We start from the raw sequence: 22,058 nt of genomic DNA on the forward strand, positions 1-22,058 counted from the left end.
GAAGAAAATGTGTTCATTAAAAAAAAAAAAGTACTTAATTGTACTTTTGAAATACAAGTCACAGTTTGTTTTTCTCATTATCCCGTGTGTATGTGTGTGTGTATGTGTACTTACGAAAAATTTTAAATGGTGTGTGTGTTGGGGAGGACTGCTCAGGGGCACTACACAGAAACTTATTTGCTTAAGTGATACACTGCTCTCTACTGTTTAATTCCCACAGTGCAAGAACAATTTGTCCTATAAATAAGATGACCCATACACTAGGTGTAAAGAGAAAACGAAGTCAATGGGGGGAAACTTCAGCCCCATAAATGTTTTTGTACTAAATGGTAAAAAAATGGTTATTCTTAAAAATGTGCATTCTAATTAGTTTCCAGAAATACAACATGAAATACTAGAGGTACCACCTAATAAATATGTTTATCCCAGAAGTTATTTGAAGCAGCTTTTTCAATTATGCAAGCCAGGGAGAGTGCAAAGATTTCCCAGGAAAGACCAAGTGACCTTTCTTCATTGTCAATGCCATTCATGGTTAGCATTTACATCCACACCTGTATCCCTCAATCTATGACTTAATGAAAGAGCAAGACAACAACACATTGTAAATAAGGGTTAAGTGAGTTCTTAGAATCATCAAGAACTAAAATATGGACACGCCTGCATCTCTACTTAGCTGTGTGGTCATTAATGATTTGCTTAAATTTTCTTGGTCTTAGTATCTTCACTATAAAATTAAGTCTTTGAATCACATTATTCATGGTTCTATCCTTTTTAAGCCTAATAGATTCTACACTCAAAATAAATACAGAATATGTCGAATAATAAATTCTACCAAAATAGAGTTTCAGGGCAGAGAGCTAGCTGAGCTCTACCCAGTCAATATTCCAAGCTCACTGCCCATTCACAGCCACGGTGCCTTGTTACCTTTCTAGAACTCCACAGAGCACAGTTTGAAAGCCTCATGACAGTACTATCTCTAAGGTTAGCTCTAAAATTCTGGACCCTCTGAGGTCAAATTCGACTCTGACCTTTATCCCTTTGGGAACCACACATGAGATGAGTGGCTCCCATGATGCTATGCTAACTTGGACTTAGTCTAAAGTCAAGATGGCCTTCTAAGACTCATCAGAGAGCATGGGACACGGCGTGTGCATCAAGAGTGAGTGGAAGAGATACATTCTCCGATGTTACTCACTGTGATCTGACACCAAACACAATGCAGTCCCGTCAAGCCCTGGTAACATTTGACCGTTTTGTGGCACTTATCACACTTGGTTGGGCAGTTGCCTTCAACCCAGTAATGATGCATCACCTAGAACAGAACGAGAGCACTGCAGTGAGAAGAAGCATCCATTAACAACACACTCCCAAAGCCAGCATGGCCATGCACTCACATCAGTGTTCTTCTTGGACTTCACGTAAGTCTTGATACATGAAGGAGGCGCTCTAGCCACGCAGCGCTCATGGACTGTGTACTTGCAAACTGTAAGAAAACACATACACAAATTCAGAGCTCATCCTGGCCCAGACTGCAATTTTACAGAGAAAGAGTGACATTAACAGAACCTTGTTTCATAGCCGCTGCTCCCTAATCAATCCAATCAGCGGCATCAAGAAAAAGTCCAAGTCTACTGTTTTGACCATGGAATACAAAAGGCCAATTAGTACAGGAAATATTACGCATGTGAAAAACCAAGACTCTTCTATCACGGCATAGCAGGAAATGCTTAATTAAATCAGGCCTCACTCAAATTTTTCACAATAATTCCCAGATGACAAAAATATTAAAGACAAATTGATGAATGCCAAATGGCTTGGTGTCATTTGTTAGAAGGAAAAGATCTATATTTTACAGAGTATAGGCATGAGAGCAGCTGGCAGGCATGGGAGTAAAAGCCCATGAGTTTCTGCTGTTTTGTCTATTGATTTATCTAAATCTTAAATAGCTGGTTAGTCTATTTCCAGAGAATAGATTTCCTCATACATGCCAGGCCTTCAGTTAAACTTCATCCTTCATAGCCATCATGGCAATCTGTCTCCAAAAGGAAAAACCTTTGCTAGACAGCATATGGTGTGTGTGTGTGTGTGTGTGTGTGCGCGAGCATGCATGTGTGCATGTGTATGTATGTATTTTATGATATATAGATGCAAAAATTAATATATATGTACAAATGTGTATATATACACATATACAAAGATATACATGTGTATATATATTTATATTTTGTGTATATATATACACAAAATTAATATGTATATGTGAATATGTATGGGTTTCCTTGGTGGCTCAGATGGTAAAGAATCCATCTGCAATGCTGGACACCTGGGTTCAATCCCTGGGTTGGGAAGATTCCCTGGAGGAGGGCAGGACAACGCATTCCAATACTCTTGGCTGAAGAATCCCCATGGACAGAGGAGCCTGGCAGGCTATAGTCCATGGATTTCCAAAGAGTCAGACACGACTGAGCGACTAAACACAAATATGCATATATTCACAAATACAAATATATATATGGGTGTGTGTGTGTAAAATGTGACATAAAGCCAACATATACAGTTTATTGGCATCTGTAAATCACTACATGGCTTGATTTTGAGTATAACTCAGGGTCTTATAAAGATATTCTTTAATAAAATACTGTTTCTAATTAAGAGTAACAAATGCATAAATACAGGGAATAAAAATTAAGTAAAAAAGCAACCAGGTAGTTCTCTCAACAAAACAAAAAGAAATTAACAACTGCATGGAATTAGAATGAAAAAAATAGTAAGTTCACATAATACTTATATAGTAAAACTCTCCCCCAATAGCCACATCTGTGACTCCCTTTGGCAACAGTGAGGAAGAAAAGATAGTTTCTCTTCCCTTCCCTAATGGTAATAATGTTGTATATTACATTTGCTACACTTACCAGTTAGAATTTGTGAGTAAGATTCTCACTCTTACATGACACTGCCCACATTATTTGAGAATTACCATTTTGTTTCATAAGCTCCCATCAATAGAAAATACTATGAAAAATTATTTTCCTTAAAAATAATAAATCCTTGAAAATAAATTACTTCCTTTGTACATGGAGAATGTTATGGGGTAACCAGCCTCTTAAGTGTGGCCACCAGAAACAGCCCTCTGAAGTGGTATGACATAATTTTATGTTACTTTATCAAAATCTGTAAACATTTAAAAGCATCCTAAAATATGGTTTTTAATGTCAAATAAAACATCTGAAAGTCTTCTCCCAATTATGCTACCAAAGAAGCCATTAGCTAAAATTAATATCTGAAAAGTATGTATTATATGGAAGCCAGGTAAGAAATTAGATTTATTATAAATGCACAAAAATGGGATGTGTCCAATAAACCTGACAGGTTTTGTGAACATACACTGCAGACAAGGGTTTGGTTGGACAACGTGCTGGACTGAGACAAAGTCACCCTTAGTGAGGAGGACTCAGTATTCCCCCTGTTTTAGCAGAAGTATCACAGAATGCAAAAGTTCCTCAGGAGTACATGCTGTTGGTTTAAAAATTCTTAAGTGCCTTTTATAAATTGATGCAAGCATTATCTGAAAATTCCAGTGGGCAGTATTTCGTAGAAGAAAATAAATATTGCAAAGTTAAGTGTGCTGAAATAAAAATAATGGCTGCAATTCATGAACGGGCAAAACTTTGCATTCTAATACCTGTTAACCATATATGAAGAACTTCTCCATGATAGAATTAAAACTCATGTGTCTGAGGTACAAGGTTAGTTTTTATTCCTTGTGATTTCTTAATCTGAGTGCAAACTGATCATGTAATTATTTTTATTTATTTATTTTTTTAAATTTTACTTTATTTAACTTTACAATATTGTATTGGTTTTGCCATATATCAAAATGAATCTGCCACAGGTATACATGTGTTCCCCATCCCAAACCCTCCTCCCTCCTCCCTCCCCCTACCATCCCTCTGGGTCGTCCCAGTGCACCAGCCCCAAGCATCCAGTATCGTGCATCGAACCTGGACTGGCGACTCGTTTCATATATGATATTATACATATTTCAATGCCATTCTCCCAAATCATCCCACCCTCTCCCTCTCCCACAGAGTCCAAAAGACTGTTCTATACATCAGACACACACGATCATGTAATTATTTTTAAAAGACTGAAAGGAATAAGCTCATTATAGGAAAACAATGTGAATAAAACAACTAACGGGGAAAAAAGGACAAATATGCGTAAATGTAAGATAAAAGTATGATAGGCCAGTGGAAATTTTCCTAATACTCGCAGAAGCAATGAGAATCATGAATAAACTAAATTACAGTGGAAAGAAAATGGCTTGTGAGTTGGAAAATGTCCTTATTCCTTTCCCAAGGAGAGGGCTTTCCAAAACTGAAGGAAGTTAAAACTAGAATGACCTAAGCCTTCAGAAACATATTACAGGGAGACATAAATCATAGGTACAGGAAGGGTCAGGTTAATTTCTTGACTCTGTCTGCAAACAGGACTGTGCCATGAAATCAACCTTTCCTCACCGGAGGTGATGATGTCCAGGCAAAGGAAACATACTCACAGGAGCAGCAGAGGCCCTGCTTCCCTACTCCGATCAGCATGTTCAGGCAAAGATTGCAGTAGGCAGGTTTGTTAAAGTGCTTGAGTCGCCACACATGCTGTCCGTCATCCTTCACATTCTGCACGGGACGTAAGAGAAACAGATTTCACTTAATGAAATAAACAGTGGAATAAGAAAATGCCAATAAAATTCAGAGCTGGACGGCAGCATTTGAAGACAATCTGTTATTTCATCCCTGACTTTCTGCAGGATCGCCACAGAGTCTAGAAAAACACATGTGCTCTAGTGGAATGAGATCCTGCTAACAAATCTCAGATGCTACAGCAACCCACATATTCTCACCTAATGTCAACAGTTCAACAGGAGGTCCCGAACCAGCATCACGGTCAGCCCAACTGAGCACTGCTGAGAACAGAGGCGTGTCTGCCTCACCTGGATATCTTATTTTTAGGACAATTCCATAAACAAATACGTGAATAAAGAAAGACAAAATATTCTTGAGTGGAAGATTCTGAGAGGTGAAAGCCTAGACAGAATATATTAACATTTGATCTTCCAGACCAAAGGATCAAACCTGGGTCTCCTGCACTGCAGGCAGATTCTTTTTTTTTTTTTTTTTTAACTTTACATAATTGTATTAGTTTTGCCAAATATTAAAATGAATCCACCACAGGCATACATGTGTTCCCCGTCCTGAACCCTCCTCCCTCCTCCCTCCCCATACCATCCGTCTGGGTCGTCCCAGTGCACTAGCCCCAAGCATCCAGTATCATGCATCGAACCTGGACTGGCATCTACTGAATTGAGCTACCAGGGTAGCTCCAAAGCCTTGCTTAATAGTAGGAATATACAAATTTCATGATGGTGATTAGGTCTTTCTTATAAGGAAGTAGAGGGGTAGGATGGGATGAAAACATAAGACTTAAAAGTAAGTTACTGATGGTATTCTAAGGCTTCAGTTGGGGGATTCCTTACATGTTATAATTTACATTTATATATTTTTGTATGCCTCCAATAGTTAAATTTTAAAAAATAAGTATTTGTAAGGCTCTAATTAATTTTTCTTTACTTCTCTTTTGCAAAACATGAATGATTATAAGAAAATAAAAAAATATGAATGAATTTAATTTCATGGAAAAAATGGCAAAATATTAACACTGTTATTGTCTTTATTCATAACAATCTCTATCATTTTTTACCACAATAAAATCCTGAGTTTAATTAATCCAAAATCTTGGCAAAACTGTAATTATCATTTATTCTTCTAAAATTCTATATAATATTACAATAGCTATCCTCTATCAGATACCTAATTACATCTGCATCGTCCAAAACTGAAGTAAAACAAAATAATAGGATGCTTACAAATCTCTTGAATTCCTTACAAGGAGGTCAAGATACTAAACGAAGTTACTATACATTTATCACTTTTTTCACCATCATTTTCTGTATTAACATGTACTCCTTGTACATCATTCACCAAATTGTATCCAACTCAGATTAATTTTAGACATCATTTATTGGGATTCTATAGAAACCACTGCAGGTCTCGATTCTTCAGGTCAGTCAAGTTGCCATATTTCTTGGAACACACAGACCTAATAATTTTTTGAGCACCTATTATGCACTGAGTCACTAATACAAATTCTGTGGGAGTGAAATAATATAAACATGTCCTGATCATCTTGTTTCTCTAAATAATACAATATTAATAGTAATGCTTCCTGACCACTTTTTCCTATTCCTAGTCAAGACATAAACCACCAGATTTGAAGCACTCAATTAAATTCATAGTAACTAATTCTTACATTAGAACCAGAAATGTCAAATTTGCATCATAATATGAAGCATTAATGGAAATGCTTCCTGGGAGATAGTTCTCCATGGGTCTCTTGATCATCTGCACATTTTGTAAGCAGAAGAACTGTCCTCTTTCAACAATGTACAGCCTTGCATTGTAGAGACATATCTCCCTCCAGAGCAGAGGGCAGGTTTACTTACAGTCTGATATAATGAAAATAATTTCTCTTTTATAGACAAAGGTTAAGCAAGCTTGTTTACTGCATATGATAATAGCTTCCCCGGTGGCTGAGACCGAAAAGAATCTGCCTGCAACATGGGAGACCTGGGTTTGATGCATGGGTGAAGAAGATCCCTTGGAGAAATTAAATGGCTACTCACTCCAGTATTCTTGCCTGGAGAATCCCATGGTCAGAGGAATCTGGTGGGCTACAGTCCATGGGGTTGCCGAGTCAAACATGACTGAGTGACTAACACTTTTCATTTCACTTTAGTTACCCCAAGCCAGAGAGTTCTCGGCTTTGATGTTGTTACTTGGGCCTCTGCATCACCCCAAGAGACTTTGCAGGCCTGGAGAGCTAGATCAGCTCTGAGACTCTTACTGCTTCTTTGCAGTGAGACAGCAATCTTGGTTTCTGACCCAGACACTCACGTCCTCTGCCAGCACCCACAGAACTGTGGCAAGTTCATTTGTTCACATACAAGTAGGTAACTCTTAGAACCTTCACAGTTGTTGATAATACTCAGCTTCATTTTCCCAACAAAAGACTCACAAGCTCTCCACAAAAGCACTTCTGCAGAAAGTGTCATGGAGAGGACATCTCAAGACAATGGGGTTTCATTGTTTTCCCCAAAACTTAAGAAATAGCTTTTATAGTAATTTCTGAATCCAATTCTGGTTTGCTTGAGTCATAAGATTTCTAGTATCTTCGTTATATGAATGGAATGCTTTACGCAAGCATGTACTTAGTCGTGTCGGATTCCTTGTGACCCCCATGTAGCCTGCCAGGCTCCTCTCCTTGGCATTTCCCCAGTAAGAATACTGGAGTGGGTTGCCATTTCCTTCTCCAGGGGATCTTCCCAACCTGGGGATCAAACCTGTTACTCTTGCATCTTCTTCATTGACAGGAGGATTCTTTACAGAGTCACCTGGGAAGGCCAGGTGGGAAAGCTTTATATATTTGCTTAATTCTGCTATAGTTTATAATAAACTGTCTATATTTAAAATTTTTCTATTCTTTCAAATAAGAATAAGGTAGCCTGATACTAAAAGATTAAGAGATAATTTTTTAAAAATATATATTGATAAATTTAGCATTAAATGTTGATAGGATCAATGCTTAAAAAACATTTTTAAGTGAAAAAGAGAAAGGAAAATTTAGTTCTCATATGTATGACTGTTCTCATAATCCCTGTCATTTTATTTTTAAATGAGTGTCCATTCCATGTGAATAAGCCTCCTCCCGTGGAAGAACACATATGGACTAAGTTAGCTGGCATTTTCCTTATCAAAAAATAAACAAGTCTGAACGTGGGTGTTCTGTCAATCAGAACACTTAGCCATGTTACAGGCTGTCACTGATGTACAAATCCATTATCCAGACATAAAACGCTTTACCAAAAACAAATTAAATAGCTTTATAGCTCTTAGCCGGATACATTGCCAAACTATGCAAAGGATGAAATATGTATGTGACTTCAAGAGAAGAAATTGAAACCAGGAGCCAACTACTTCTCAGCAGTGCAAATTACACTCCAACGCTCTGTATTTTCATGTCTTGTCTTGTTTGTCTTATTTAGATGGTAAGCTTGGTGGGGGCGGGGGAGGATGGGCCCCTTACTATATTCCATCAGCGGGGACAGCATATGCCTATTAGTACTTCTATTGCAAATAAATATTTATTGTCATAGAAAGGAATTCATTTTTCTAAAAAAGCAATGAAGAGCCAATCTGGAAGGCTTGATTCCTGGCCTCTGATGAAAATGTGGATAAGCCATTTCACCTTTATTTTCCTCTCTAATAAAATGACAGTAACCACTTTCCTCACCCAGACCGTGCTGTGAGGTTTCATTATACAATACCTGTGAAGTCAATTTAGCTCCTCAGAAGATTGGTGTTACATAAACAGCAAATATTATTACCATCATTGGGTTGAGTTGTGTAACATCCCAGCATTTCAGCTAAAAGATTTGAGAAGGATGTTTGTAGATTTAAAATGGCTTATTTCATAAAAATTGTGTTCTATTTTTTTCCATCATTAGACATTACTCTTAATAAAAATGTATTCCTGATATTTAGTAAACACTGTATTTTATAATGAAGTAGTTCAGTTCTGTGCTGACGTCAGAGAAATGTTTAATGAAATCCAGGAAAATTCAGAGCATCATCAGGGTCTTCCTCACCTTTTAATTCCTTTTGACCTTTTAAGTCAAAAGGAAGTTTCAAAGAGAAGAATGCTCTTTGGAAAATATTGAAAACTATTTCTTTATCTAGTGATTTGTAAAGTTTTAGCTTTTTCCCCTTAAATACCTCCAGGATTGTACACAGTGCTCAAGTGAACTAGGAATGTTATAAATATCATTATGTTCTAAAGATGGAGAAGGAAACGGCAACCCACTCCAGTGTTCTTGCCTGGAGAATCCCATGGGTGGAGGGGCCTGGTGGGCTACAGTCTATGGGGTTGCAAAGAGTTGGACACAACTAAGCAACTAACACACACACACACACACACACACACCTTTTCTAAAAATGTCATGGAGAAATTTCACTGATGTCAAAGCCAGAATGCTCCCATTCCCCTGCTAAGCTCATTTCAACTGCCTTCAATTACAACACATAGGGAGCTAAGGTTGCAAATGGATTCCAACTCAATCAACAATAAGCACCATTAAATTATCTTACTTTTCTGTTCAAGGTCTCAAAAAAATATAACAATACAAAAGAAACTGCCCTTTTAGACAAAAAGAAAATGTAGAGAGAAGTTTTAAAATTCTGAGCAGAGCTACAACCAACTATCCTTCTCCAGATCGCACGTTCTGAAATCAGGCTCAGACCCTGATAATCTTATGGTTCAAATGCCAATTCAACAGACTGTAACATCACATGGTTATTTTCCTTGAATGACCTGATGTGGAATCTCAAGAATGGTTGCATTTATCCAGCTTCATAACTCCTTTCCTGATTGAGCAATGTATAAACAGCAGAGCAACATTGCAACCAAATTAAAAAAATAGAGTGTGAAACATTACTTTTCCAAATACAGCTTAGAATACATCATCTTCTGCTCTCCATTCATATTCACCAGGGGACAATATTCATCAGAAATCAAACCAAACAATACTTTTACTTTATTGAATCAGGCACAAAAATACATATACCAAAACATTAAAAACAATGGCAAAGTTTACACTGTAAACTGCCTATAGGGTTTAAAAACCAGGTCTCTGAACAAAAATAAAGAAGTCAAAATAAATAACCATTCAAAAATCACACAGGCCAGATTTGGCACCAACAATCCAAGACTAAGAATTTAAGGTATCCTTATTTTAAGCCAGGCTTCTATTTAAATCTGTATTCCAGTTTTTATGATAGTGTGAATTTAGAAACTTTCTTTGAAAAATCTAACAATGATCCCAGATCAAAGATTTCAGGAATTGGAGCATCATTAATTGGGGCTTCCCAGGTGGCACGAGTGGTAAAGAACCTGCCTGCCAATGCAGGAGACATAAGAGACGTGGAATCAATCCCTGGGTTGGGAAGATCCTCTAGAGGAGGAAACTGCAACCCACTCCAGTATTCTTGCCTGGAGAATCCCATGGACAGAGGAGCCTGGCGGGCTACAGTACAAAGGTTTGCAGAGAGTCAGACATGACTGAGCAACTTAGGACACGCTCACAGCATCATTAATTATCTTGTTCATCTAGTACAACAAACGTTTGAACTGAAAGAATATTAGAAAAGGAAAGGGATATTCCTGACTAACTTCTTTGAACACATCCAGAGAAGATGACTGTCTAGCAACAAAATCACCTGGTCAGTTCATAACCAAGCTGGTTATTGTTGTTGTTTAATCGCCAAGTCATGTCCAACTCTTTGTGACCCCATGAACTGTAGCCCACCAGGCTCCTCTGTCCACAGGATCTCCCAGGCAAGAATACTGGAGATGGGTTGCTATTTTCTTCTCCAAACCAAGTCAGGGTGAAGGCCAATTTGATAATGTTAACTGCCATTCTATCATCTCTTCATTGGTCCTTACTGGAATGATCTAATTGATCTATTTTTTTTAAAATCAGACTTTTCTTTCCAAAATGATTTAAAACCAGTTAAAACTCATTGTATTTTATGACAGAATATATAATATGTAATTTGTGATATGGCATAATAACAATAGAATAAATCAGGGGTCAGCAAACTATGGCCCTTGGGTCAAACATAGCCAACAAGCTATTTTTGTAAATAAAGTTTTATTAGAACACAGCCCTGCTCTCTCAATTAGGTGCTGTCTGTGGTTGCTTTTGCACCTCAGGGGCACAGTCTGGCAGTTGCAACAGAGACTTTATGACCCACAAACTTTAAACTATTTGCTATCTGTCCTTTAATAGGCAAAGTTTGTCATCATTTGGAGTTTATTGCTAGACACAGTTATTTTAATAAATTTTATCCATTCAAAGTAAGATTAAAAAAAAAACATATTCTTAATTGAGATGAATGCTGAAGGAAGAATGACTCAGTGTCATACATAAATTTTTTATTGTAATCAAATGCCCCCCCCAAAATGACAGACTATCATTTTATACTGGGTCTCATGAAGTTTGAAGGACTCCTTCTAAGGGAAAGAAAATGACTCTTACCCTCTAGCATTTAATAAAGAACAAGGTTTTGATAAACTACGATTCTGCTTTTGGCACCAAAATAGGTACAATGTAAAACAGTGTAGTTTTAAAGATCCTGTTGGTGGAGAAAACTGAACTCCAGTAAAATCACAGCTGCTCTGCGTAACATTACAAGTGAGGACTGCTCTCCCAGGACAATTTTCTATCTGTGTAATTGGGGACATACACCATGGTCATTTTCAAATACACCGTGGTATTTAACAGGCACTGTCAATTAGCATCTACTCCCTGAGCTCATAATAGACAATAGACAAGAGTATATAACAACAATAAGACAGGCCTCATATTAAGTGGCTGAATTCAACCTAAAACTTCTAGATTTCTAATCTGAAAAGTAAAAGTAGGGGGTAGGGTATGGGGGAAATGGCTCCATGAATTAAATTCTCTACAGGTAATAATATAGCATATTAATTGCCTACAGAAAAGGAAATAAATCTCAATTACTAAAAAGAAAAGGCCCTCATCACTCAGTTGTCATTCCTGGTTTGTAAAACACTAACCATGTCTGGGAATTAAAAAGCTCTTTTTAACAAATAGAGGCTCTGATTTGTGAATATAATTAATGGCTTATCTATTTTACAAAAGACAATATTAAAAACATTATCAGCTTTTTTTTTTTTTTAAGAAGTGAAGAAAACACTCTAAGAATTGTTCTTCAAAGGGAAAACATCCAATCTCATAGGCCATCTACAAATGTTAAACAATGTAGCCCTGCCATCTAGTGGCCATCACTGGGAACGCAGCTCAGGTTTCTTTGAACCCTGAATTTCTCCCATTAAGCACTTGCTTGGAAAATCCCATGGACGGAGGAGCCTGTTAGGCTGCAATTCATGGGGTCGCGAAGAGTCGGACACGACTGAGCGACTTCACTTTCACTTTTCACTTTCATGCATTGGAGAAGGAAATGGCAGCCCACTCCAGTGTTCTTACCTGGAGAATTCCAGGGACGGGGGAGCCTGGTGGGCTGCCGTCTATGGGGTCTCACAGAGTCGGACACGACTGAAGCGACTTAGCAGCAGCAGCAGCAGCATTGGAAAAGACTCTGATGCTGGGAGGGATTGGGGGCAGGAGGAGAAGGGGACGACGACAGAGGATGAGATGGCTGGATGGCATCACTGACTCGATGGACGTGAGTCTGAGCGAACTCCGGGAGTTGGTGATGGACAGGGAGGCCTGGCGTGGTGCAGTTCATGGGGTCACAGAGTCGGACACGACTGAGTGACTGAACTGAACTGAACTGAACAAGCATCCCCCCAAAAAAAATCTTTTAACGAAACACATACACTATAAATCTAAGAATATCAATATAAAGTAAATTATGTAATATTAGCATGATGGAAATTAATGGCAAAGAACTTTCATTCCGCTGAATTAAAGAAGTTGCTGCTAGAAACTGGAAGGAAAGGAAAGAGAAGTCGCTCAGTCATGTCCGACTCTGCGACCCCGTGGACTGTAGCCTACCAGGCTCCTTAGTCCATGGGATTTTCCGGGCAAGAGTACTGGAGTGGGTTGCCATTGCCTTCTCCAGGGGATCTTCCCGACCCAGGTGTGGAACCTGGGTCTCCCTCATTGCAGCAGACTCTTTACCCTCTAAGCCACCAGGGAAGCCCTCTAGTATCTGGGGTATACCATATTGGTTTAAAATATTTTTAATTAACATGCATACAGATTTGTGGACTATATTTATCCAGGCAATGTTCATAATTTCACAAAGATCTGTACTTATTAGTAAAGCTGTAAAAAATTTGTAAGCAATGTCTTCCAAAGAAAAATATTATTTCAAATTTTTTCTGGGATATTAGAAATATAGATGTTTCCAATTCCCCAGGTTCCTGTCAAACCTGCTATTATCAAATAATTTACTTGCTCATTCCTAAATCTTCTCTCATACTAGAATTTCCATAAATGTTTTTAAAAAATTTAGTTTTAAAAACATAAAATTCCATTCTCAGGAACCACTATCATTGGAACATCTTGAATAGTTATACCAACTATTTTTCAGTACAGGACATATACCAAACCTTCTGAAGTTAAGATTTTGTCAGTTTATTTTCTGTTTTCACCCAATATTCTGATTTACATATGCCTTTGTCAAAGGTATATTAAAAAACGAAACAAATATTTTTGATGCAGAGATACATAGTAAGTTATTACAAGAAGATACTAGGTTATGTATAGTATAAGAACATCAGACACAAGAAGTATTGCTTCATTAATTCTCAAAATGTGGAACTATGTATCTATTAATAAGGCTGATATTATCTTTGTTTTAATAAATTATTTACCTTAAGATTAATTTCCTATTTATCATCTATTAGTAATTCTACTTTTCCCTACTCTGACCATTGCTAAAATCCAATGGGCCCCCTAAGATTAACCTGAATGTAAAAGAATTTGAAGATCCAGATGAAACAGATGAATTCCACCATCCCAAAGCCCATTTATATATTCCCAAAATAATATGTAAAAATGTGCAACATATTTTTACACACTATCACATATTTCACACAGACTGCAAGAGCTCTTGGGAACTGACTTAAAAATCGGGGCTCTTGAGTTAACTATAGCATAGTCTTGAATTTGAAAAACTGTTATTGCTGGTAACAAGAAGTGTAACAGGGGCTTCCCTGGTGGTTCAGTGGATAACAATCTGTCTTGCAGTGCAGGGGGTACCAGTTCAATTCCTGGTCCAGGAAGTCCCCCATGCTGCAGGGCAACTAAGCTCAGCTGCCACAACTACAGAAGCTGTGCTCTAGAGCATGCGAGCTGCAACAAGGAAACCACTGCAGTGAGAAGCCCACGCACCGCAACTAGAGAGCAGCCCTCTCTGCAGCTAGAGAATGTCCACACAGCAACACAGACCCAGGGCAGCCCGTAAATAAATACTTGAAAAAGCAGAGAAGCAATGAACACTATGATCTTGCATCTCAAAAGTCTAACTATTCCATGTGCCATGCTGCTTTCCATATGTAACGCTCTTTGAATCTAATTATACATTATACTATCTGAATGTGGTAGTTAATTCTTCTTTATTAAAGCTAAGTGTAAAAATCCAGTGTCGAATTTTTAAATTAACTATTACCGAAATTCAACCAAACTGGGGTAGTAAGCTCTAGATTCAAAGTCACTATCATATCACATTCTGATCTGAGGTTGGTATGTTATTCCCCAAACCACCAGTTTTAATTACCACTGGAGGCAGTGATATGAGAAAACATTGACAGGATTAGAAGGAAAAACTGTGACAAACTACTGCTACGTAAGGAAAACAAAAAGATGCTTGCTCCTTGGAAGAAAAGCTATGACAAACCTAGACAGCGTATTAAAATGCAGACACATCACTTTGCCAACAAAGGTCCCTATAGTCAAAGCTACTGTTTTTCCAGGAGTCATGTACAGATGTGACAATTGGACCATAAAGAAGGCTGAGCATTGAAGAATTGATGCTTTCTAATTGTGCTGCTGGAGAAGACTCCAAGAGTCCCTTGGATAGCAAGGAGATCAAACCAGTCAATCCTAAAGGAAACCAACCCTGAATATTCACTGGAAGGACTGATGCTGAAGTTGAAGCTCCAATACTTTGGCCACCTGAGGCAAAAAGCCGACTCATTGGAAAACACCCTGATGCTAGGAAAAATTGAGGACAGGAGGAGAAGAAGGTGACAGAGAATCAGACGGCTAGGTGGCATCACTGCATCAATGGACTTGAATTTGAGCAAACTCTGGGAGATAGTGAAGGGCAGGGGAGCCTGGTGTGCTGCATGCAGTCCATGGGGTCGCAGAGTCGGACACGACTGAGCGACTGAACGACAACATATATGGAGTGCTGTGGAGTGTTAGTCGCTCAGTTGTGTCTGACTCTTTGTGACCCACGGACTATAGCCTACCAGGCTCCTCTGTCCATGGGATTCTCCAGACAAGAATAATGGAGTGGACTGCCATTTCCTTCAACAGAGAATCTTCCTGATAGGGGGATCAAACCCGGGTCTACTGAATTGCAGGCAGATTCTTTAATGTCTAAGCCAACAGGGAAGCCCATGTCCAAAATATGCTTACACTTACGTGTATATAGAGTCAACCACCTTGATTATAATTGGCTCCTCCACTTACGGGTTTGTTTACCAATAAACTAGATCATCTTCATGAGGAGAAGTATAGAAATGGATGGAGTGTGATAAGAACCACAGCATGCAATCATGCTGGGGTGTTTCTTCCATTAGATAAAAAGAGATCAATAATTTTTAAACTAGATTGCACTTTAAATGGTGGGGAAAAGAGAGCAATTATGTATTAAATAATAAGGTAATACCTAAAATGAACTAGTATATTCATGGCAAGTATTATTATACAAGGAGCTACTGTTAAATTGCACAGAGTCATACATATTAGAAGGATCAGGCACTCAATAAATACTTAATTGTAGAAAATAGATGAATTTATAATCAAAATGTATAAAAGAGACCTCCACTGACTTACCACCATGTTACCCCATCTATGTAAATACTTACATTTTCTAAGCCCAGGAGCACAAGGAGTGGAATTGTTGTCATGCCTCCTTGAATCCATTCCTCCAGAGAGACTGTTCCATCATGATCATAGTCAATTTCTTCCATCATTTCATGGAGGATCTAGAATAGAGAAGATGAGGAAAAATTTGAAAATGAATCAATAAAATAAGTTTCATGTGATACAACCAAGTATTACAATGAATTGATTATAATAAACTCTGTGTGTGTGTGCATGTGTGTAAGTTGCTTCAGGAGTGTGTGTGTAAGTTGCTTTGCGACCCTATGGACTATATAGCTCTGCAGGCTCCCCTGTCCACGGGATTCTCCAGGAAACAATACTGGAGTGGGTAGTGATGAAACCCGGGTCTCCTGCCTTGCAGGCAGATTCTTTACCATCTGAGCCAGCAGGGAAGCCCAATAAACCGTGACTAGCAGCAAACTGCTTCCCAGGTGGTGCTACTCGTAAAGAACCCACCCGCCAATGCAGGAGACACGGGTTCAATCCTGGGTTGGGAAGATCCCGAAGAAAATGGCAACCCACTCCAGTATTCTTGCCTGGAAAATTCCAAGTACAGAGAATCCTGGCAGGTTAAAAGTCCAGGGGGTTGCAAAGAGTTGGACATGACTCAGTATGCACACCCACATGTGCACGGGTACACGCGCGCGTGCACACACACACACACACACACAACAGCAGCTAACTGGGAAGTTGAGGTAACTATCTAGATAATTTGTTACAATGTTAATCCTGTCATTGAGAATAATAGTAGTTTTGCTATGATTTCTAGAACATGACTACTTATACTGACTAGCTTTTAGACATAATTGCTTAACTTTTTAATATTTTCTCACTGAATGGCAGAGCTTAAACAAAAAGGTACCTTTAATTTATGGATGAAAGTGATCTTTAATTGCTGTCTCTAGATTATTTTTTTTATTCAAATATATGCCAGATAATGACTGAACAAATTAACTTCATGGCAAAGAGCTGAAATAATTCTTTGCTAAGTGGTATGGGGCAGAGGAATTAAGTCGCTTTTAATTGCCTATCAGAACTTAATAGAGCCAAGAAGTTAAACAATCAGACCATTTGGATTAGATTTCTTTTCTAAAGATGACTTGCATACAGTATCCCGAAGTGTTCTCCACAGTATGCGGAATACATTTACCTCTTGGCTGCATAGTGCTAATATGTGTTGTTAATTCCAAGGGTTGGTGTGAGAGTTAGATGTGCTAATACAGTCTAAGTATCCTTGAAGAGTATCTAGCATACATAGTAAGTTTAATATAGCTGTTGTTAGGGTTATATTATATGTTCAGTGGGTCAGTCATGTCCAACTTTGTGGCCCCATGGACTGTAGCCTACCAGGCTCTTCTGCCCATGAGACTCTCCAGGTAAGAATACTAGAGTGTGTTTCCCTGTGTTTCTCCAGGGAATCTTCCCGATCCAGGGATCAAACCTACGTCTCTTGTGTCTCCTGCACTGGCAGGCAGAGCCTTTACCCTAGTGCCATCTGGGAAGCCCCAAGTTACATGAGCAGAAATTATATTACTGCTGCTGGAAAGGTGTAGTACCTCCTACCTAATGGCACCAAAGAGGAAAATGTGGAAGACTCCAGGGAAGGAAGTAACTCACCACCTTTATCTAATATGGAAGTTTTAATCCATTAAAAGAAAAAAAAAAACAAGAAAGAAACACAGAGCGCATTAGAAGAAAAATTTGAAAAGGTGCAATGAATGGAATACTTGATATGTTTGTTGATAGAAGGATCATTTGCCTCAACATCGCTGAACCTGGTTGATTGGTGTTTTTCCTCAAGAAGTATTTTAAAATCAGATAATTTTCCTTCCTAGAAACAAATGTATCTATAGGTACTGGAGAGTCTTCTTGGGAAAAAATGATGCTGTAATAGTTTCATTACTCTCAAAATGAAGGACAAGGGAATTCATTTAAAATTGGGCATAAGGTCTGATTAAAAGGCCCTGCCTCTTGAAGGCACTCTCATGAACCAACAGAAATGAACAAACGGGACGAGAACTAAAACACAGAGCATTTGTTTCAGAGAACTGATCCATTCATTTCGTACTTAGTAAATCTAATGGGAGAGCCTGGATTAGTTTTTAAGAACTCTGTTCAAGGACATCTCATCTCCCCTACTAACTGCCATCAACATCAAATGTATCCTTCTCGTTATTTATCATGCCAACTTAAGAGTCAAACAATGTATATAAAAGCACACACACACTTGAAACGGGGAGAGCTGCTGAATCATCAGGCAGGATGAGGCAGTTATTATGACAGCAGCTACAGACATAGGCAAGGCTTTTATCTTGACACTCCATACTGCCCACAGAAAGGACAGACTTATTAGTATATGCCACAAATGACTAATACTGCTATTTAGCTTATTAATCGCATTTTCCAGTATGTATTTGTTCTAATTAGACCACACAGCCACCACTAGCCCTTCCACAGAGCATCCAGATCCCCATTTTCTCAAACCCCACCACCACCAAATACTTTTCTTGTGATGTAGTGGTGCTTCCGTCTGCTTAGAAAGCTGACTAAAAAAATGGTTCTCTTCCCTTTATTACTCCAGTGAGCACAAGAGGCTTGATTAATGGATAAATTATATTCACAGGTATTAAGTATGATAGAGAAAGCTGTTTTACATAAACACAACCAACAAAGGCAGCAGAACTTACAAGAAGTCCTTTGATTTCAGTGCAAACAGTATCACAGTGAATCAAGAAATATTCTTCTAATTAAATATGTTACTATCCACTTTATTATTCCATATGCAAACTGAAATTTTGTTAATGATATCTGCCACTCATTATGTGTACAACATATGCATTTCCACTTTCAAAAAGGAAAAAGAAAAACCAGCTGAGTTAAAACTTGGAAAACCCTGATCCCAGTAAGAATGGTGCTGGCCCTGTACACAGCATTGCACTGACTTGGTTGCACTTTAACTGCACTAGTTTGCAATGCAAGGAAAATGTGATTTGAGCTCTCCTATCACATTATCATGCCATTACCATGGAGCTGACTGCATAAATGGGAATTTATGTGGTTAAATGGGCTCTTTGAATTCATATAAAATGTAAAACATTTAAATTAAATTGATTTGTATTTACTTAACTAATGTACAATTTGCTAAATTGAGTTGGTTTCAAGAGAAACTAAAATCAATAACATTCATTAACTCTCCCCCAAATATTACCTGTGACTGAAGTAAAAATTTCAAACCACTTTTGTTTTAATACACATTTGAATAATATTGGTAACTTGGATATAAATCTATGGAAACAAGAGGTTTTTATGCTCTTATAGGCACTGTTCGATACTGTTTCTTTAAACAACATGATTAATGTTTCCTAGCTCCATCTTTCACTAGCTAGAGAGTTTGGGAGCAAGTCACTAATACCATCCCTGGTGGCTCAGATGATAAAGCATCTGCCTACAATGCCGGAGACCTGGGTTCAATCCCTGGGTCAGGAAGATCTCCTGGAGAAGGAAACGGTAACCCACTCCAGTATTCTTGCCTGGAAAATCCCATGGACCGAGAAGCCTGGTAGGCTACACGCCTTGTGGTCTCCAAAGAGTTGGACACAACTGAGCAACTTCACTTTCACTAACATTTTGGAGTCTCCCTGCAATCCTGAGCATGTATCTGGAAGAAACTATGATTCAAAAAGATACATACACCCCAATATTTATTGCAGCACTTTTTACAACAGCCAAGACATGGAAGCAACCTAAATGTCCATTGAAGGAAAAGTAGATAAATAAGACCTGTTACATAGATACAATGCATTGTTACTCAGCCACAAAAAATGATGAAATAGTGTCATTTGCAGCAACAAGGATGGACCTAAATATTATCATGTAAAGCAAGTCAGCCAGACAAAGACAAATACCATATGATGCCACTTACATGTGGAATCTAGAATATAATGCAAATGCACTTACCAACGAAACAGAAACAGACTCACAGCCACAGGGAACAGACTTGTGCTTGTAGGAAGGGGGTGGATGGGAAGGATGGACTGGGAGTTTGGGGTTACCAGATGCAAACTATTATACACAGGATGGATAAACTACAAGGTCTTACTGGATAGCACAGGGAACTCTACTCAAAACTGTGATAAACCATAATGGAAAAGAATGTGTATACAAGTATAACTGAATCATTTTGCCGTACAGTAGAATGTAACACAACATTGTAAATCAACTACACTGCAATAAAATAAATTAAAACAGAAACCTTTGGGGTCTCAATTTCCTCATGTGTAAAATGAGTCAAACAGTAGTGTCTACCTCTTAGGGCTGCGAGCCTTAAATAACACAGATGGAAAGACAACAGTGCTCTGTGCACAGACAACCATCATTATCATCTTCATAATCACCTCTTCCTCTTTCAGATTGACTACTCCAGCTATTCCCAAATAAGGGAAAACATGGAGATCCTAAAATACGTATCTATTTGACTTTTTCATGGCATGGTATGACCTTGGTAGTGTCATCAACAGCTTGTTTACTTACACTTATTTAAGACCATCAATTCAGATTAATTTCCGTGAGAAAGAAAAGCAAGATGTCACTGCTAAGAACTTCAGAAAACCACATACATTATTTTATACTCAGAATCCACTTTGACTACTGATTATAAATAGTAAGTTAAGAGTTATGAAAATATAAAATTAAATGCCAGTTACATACTAGGATGGCAAAAAAGATGAAAGAAGCAAGTGCCTTCTAGAAAGTAGCCAAGAGTTAAATCATCCCTATACCTACTGGATTCAGTTCAGTGACGTCCCATTCGAGGTACTCGGCCACGTGCATCATCTGACTGATGATATTTTCTAGTTCCTGGAGGAGGAGAGGAGAGGGAGAGAGACAGGATGAATACAAGGTCTTAGTAAGTTCTTCAACTTTGACTTTGATTTGTTCAGCGTGTAGCTCAAACACTAAAAGAGTGCAATGATTACTTTTATATAAAAAGTAAACATATGCATGCATGCTCAGTCATGTCCAACTCTTTGAGACCCCATGAACTACAGTCCTCCAGGCTCCTCTGTCCATGGGATTTCCCAGGCAAGAATACTAGAATGGGCTGCCATTCCTCCTCGAGGGTATCTTCCCGACCCAGGAAGCTAACCAGCATCTTCTGTGTCTCCTGCATGGGCAGCAGGATTCTTTACCACTGTGCCAACTGTGAAGTCAACTATACTAAATATCTGCTCCTTCTGGACTTTGTCTAGAAAGCTTCACCAGGAGAGGGCACAATTATACAAAGAAAGATTTCCTTCCAGCAGAAGATTTTTAGGAAAAGTTTTGTTTGGAAAGCAGTATCTGATGAAAGTAGGAGCATGCATAATTTCACAAGCTTATCATTTTTTTTATTTGTTCTTTAACTGAAGGTTAATTGCTTTACAGAATTTTGTTGTTTTCTGTCAAACTTCGATAAGAATCAGCCACAGGTACACACACCCTTGTTCACTCTGTTCCAAACTTCCCTCCAAGTATCCTTACTCCACAGCTTGAAAACAGGTGTGGAAGGGTGGGAGAAAGCGTTTGAGGGTAACTCTGAGGTTTATTTTTATTCTGATATAATGAGAATGTATATTGACTATTTTAGCCATTTATTGGTATAATTTGCTCTGCTAGAGGTGTGTTCAGGTCAAGGTTTGGAGGCTAAGGCATGTAGAATTTATTTTATGAGGAGACAGAATTTTAGGTTGAATTTTCACATTCTTCTGCTCAATAACAACTTTGTGAAGAACTGATGGTTAATATAGATGCCTTGGCTAAATAACTTAAAATATATTTTCATACCGATTTATTTAATGTTTTAATTCTTCTGTATCTTTAGAACAGACTAAATGTAGTTTGTGAATGTTAATAACTTTAAGTCAGTAAATGATATAATTAGAAGTAGTGTTTTATAGTATGATAATTTAAAGTATAAGAAGTATAAAAGAAGAAAGCTGAAAAGCATATTAATAAAATATACTCAAATCTCTAATCTAATATATATGGTTAATAAAAATGAAGAAGAAAATATGGTTAAAGAGGTTCTCTTGATAGAAGGATTTGTGCATCCCTCTGAGAAACTGAAAAATATAACTCTAATCATAAAAGTATTATTTTTATAACATAGGCTGTTTCAGAAACAACGCAAATACAAATGTGTTTATTTACTACAGATAAGAAAAAATTTCAAACACATTTGACCAGGATCAAGTGTAGTATCAGGACTTTGCTGTAGCTCAGATGGTAAAGAATCTGCCTG

The 22,058-nt window shown here is 38.0% G+C and overlaps 1 protein-coding gene across 7 annotated transcripts in view; it reads right to left on the reverse strand.

Annotated features, from left to right (window-relative positions):
• Positions 1-22,058, reverse strand: part of DGKB (diacylglycerol kinase beta) — an 869,212-nt gene that overhangs the window by 592,891 nt on the left and 254,263 nt on the right. For all 7 annotated transcript variants that reach the window (XM_061413599.1, XM_061413603.1, XM_061413600.1 and 4 more), the window contains 5 exons: positions 20,561-20,635; positions 15,760-15,879; positions 4,559-4,676; positions 1,395-1,483; positions 1,196-1,312 (listed from right to left, as the gene is read on the reverse strand). In XM_061413599.1, coding sequence (XP_061269583.1) covers positions 1,196-1,312; positions 1,395-1,483; positions 4,559-4,676; positions 15,760-15,879; positions 20,561-20,635 — 519 coding nt within the window. The remainder of the gene's footprint in view (positions 1-1,195; positions 1,313-1,394; positions 1,484-4,558; positions 4,677-15,759; positions 15,880-20,560; positions 20,636-22,058) is intronic.

Source organism: Bos javanicus, chromosome 4 (assembly GCF_032452875.1).
Source record: "Bos javanicus breed banteng chromosome 4, ARS-OSU_banteng_1.0, whole genome shotgun sequence".
Taxonomy (NCBI): domain Eukaryota; kingdom Metazoa; phylum Chordata; class Mammalia; order Artiodactyla; family Bovidae; genus Bos; species Bos javanicus.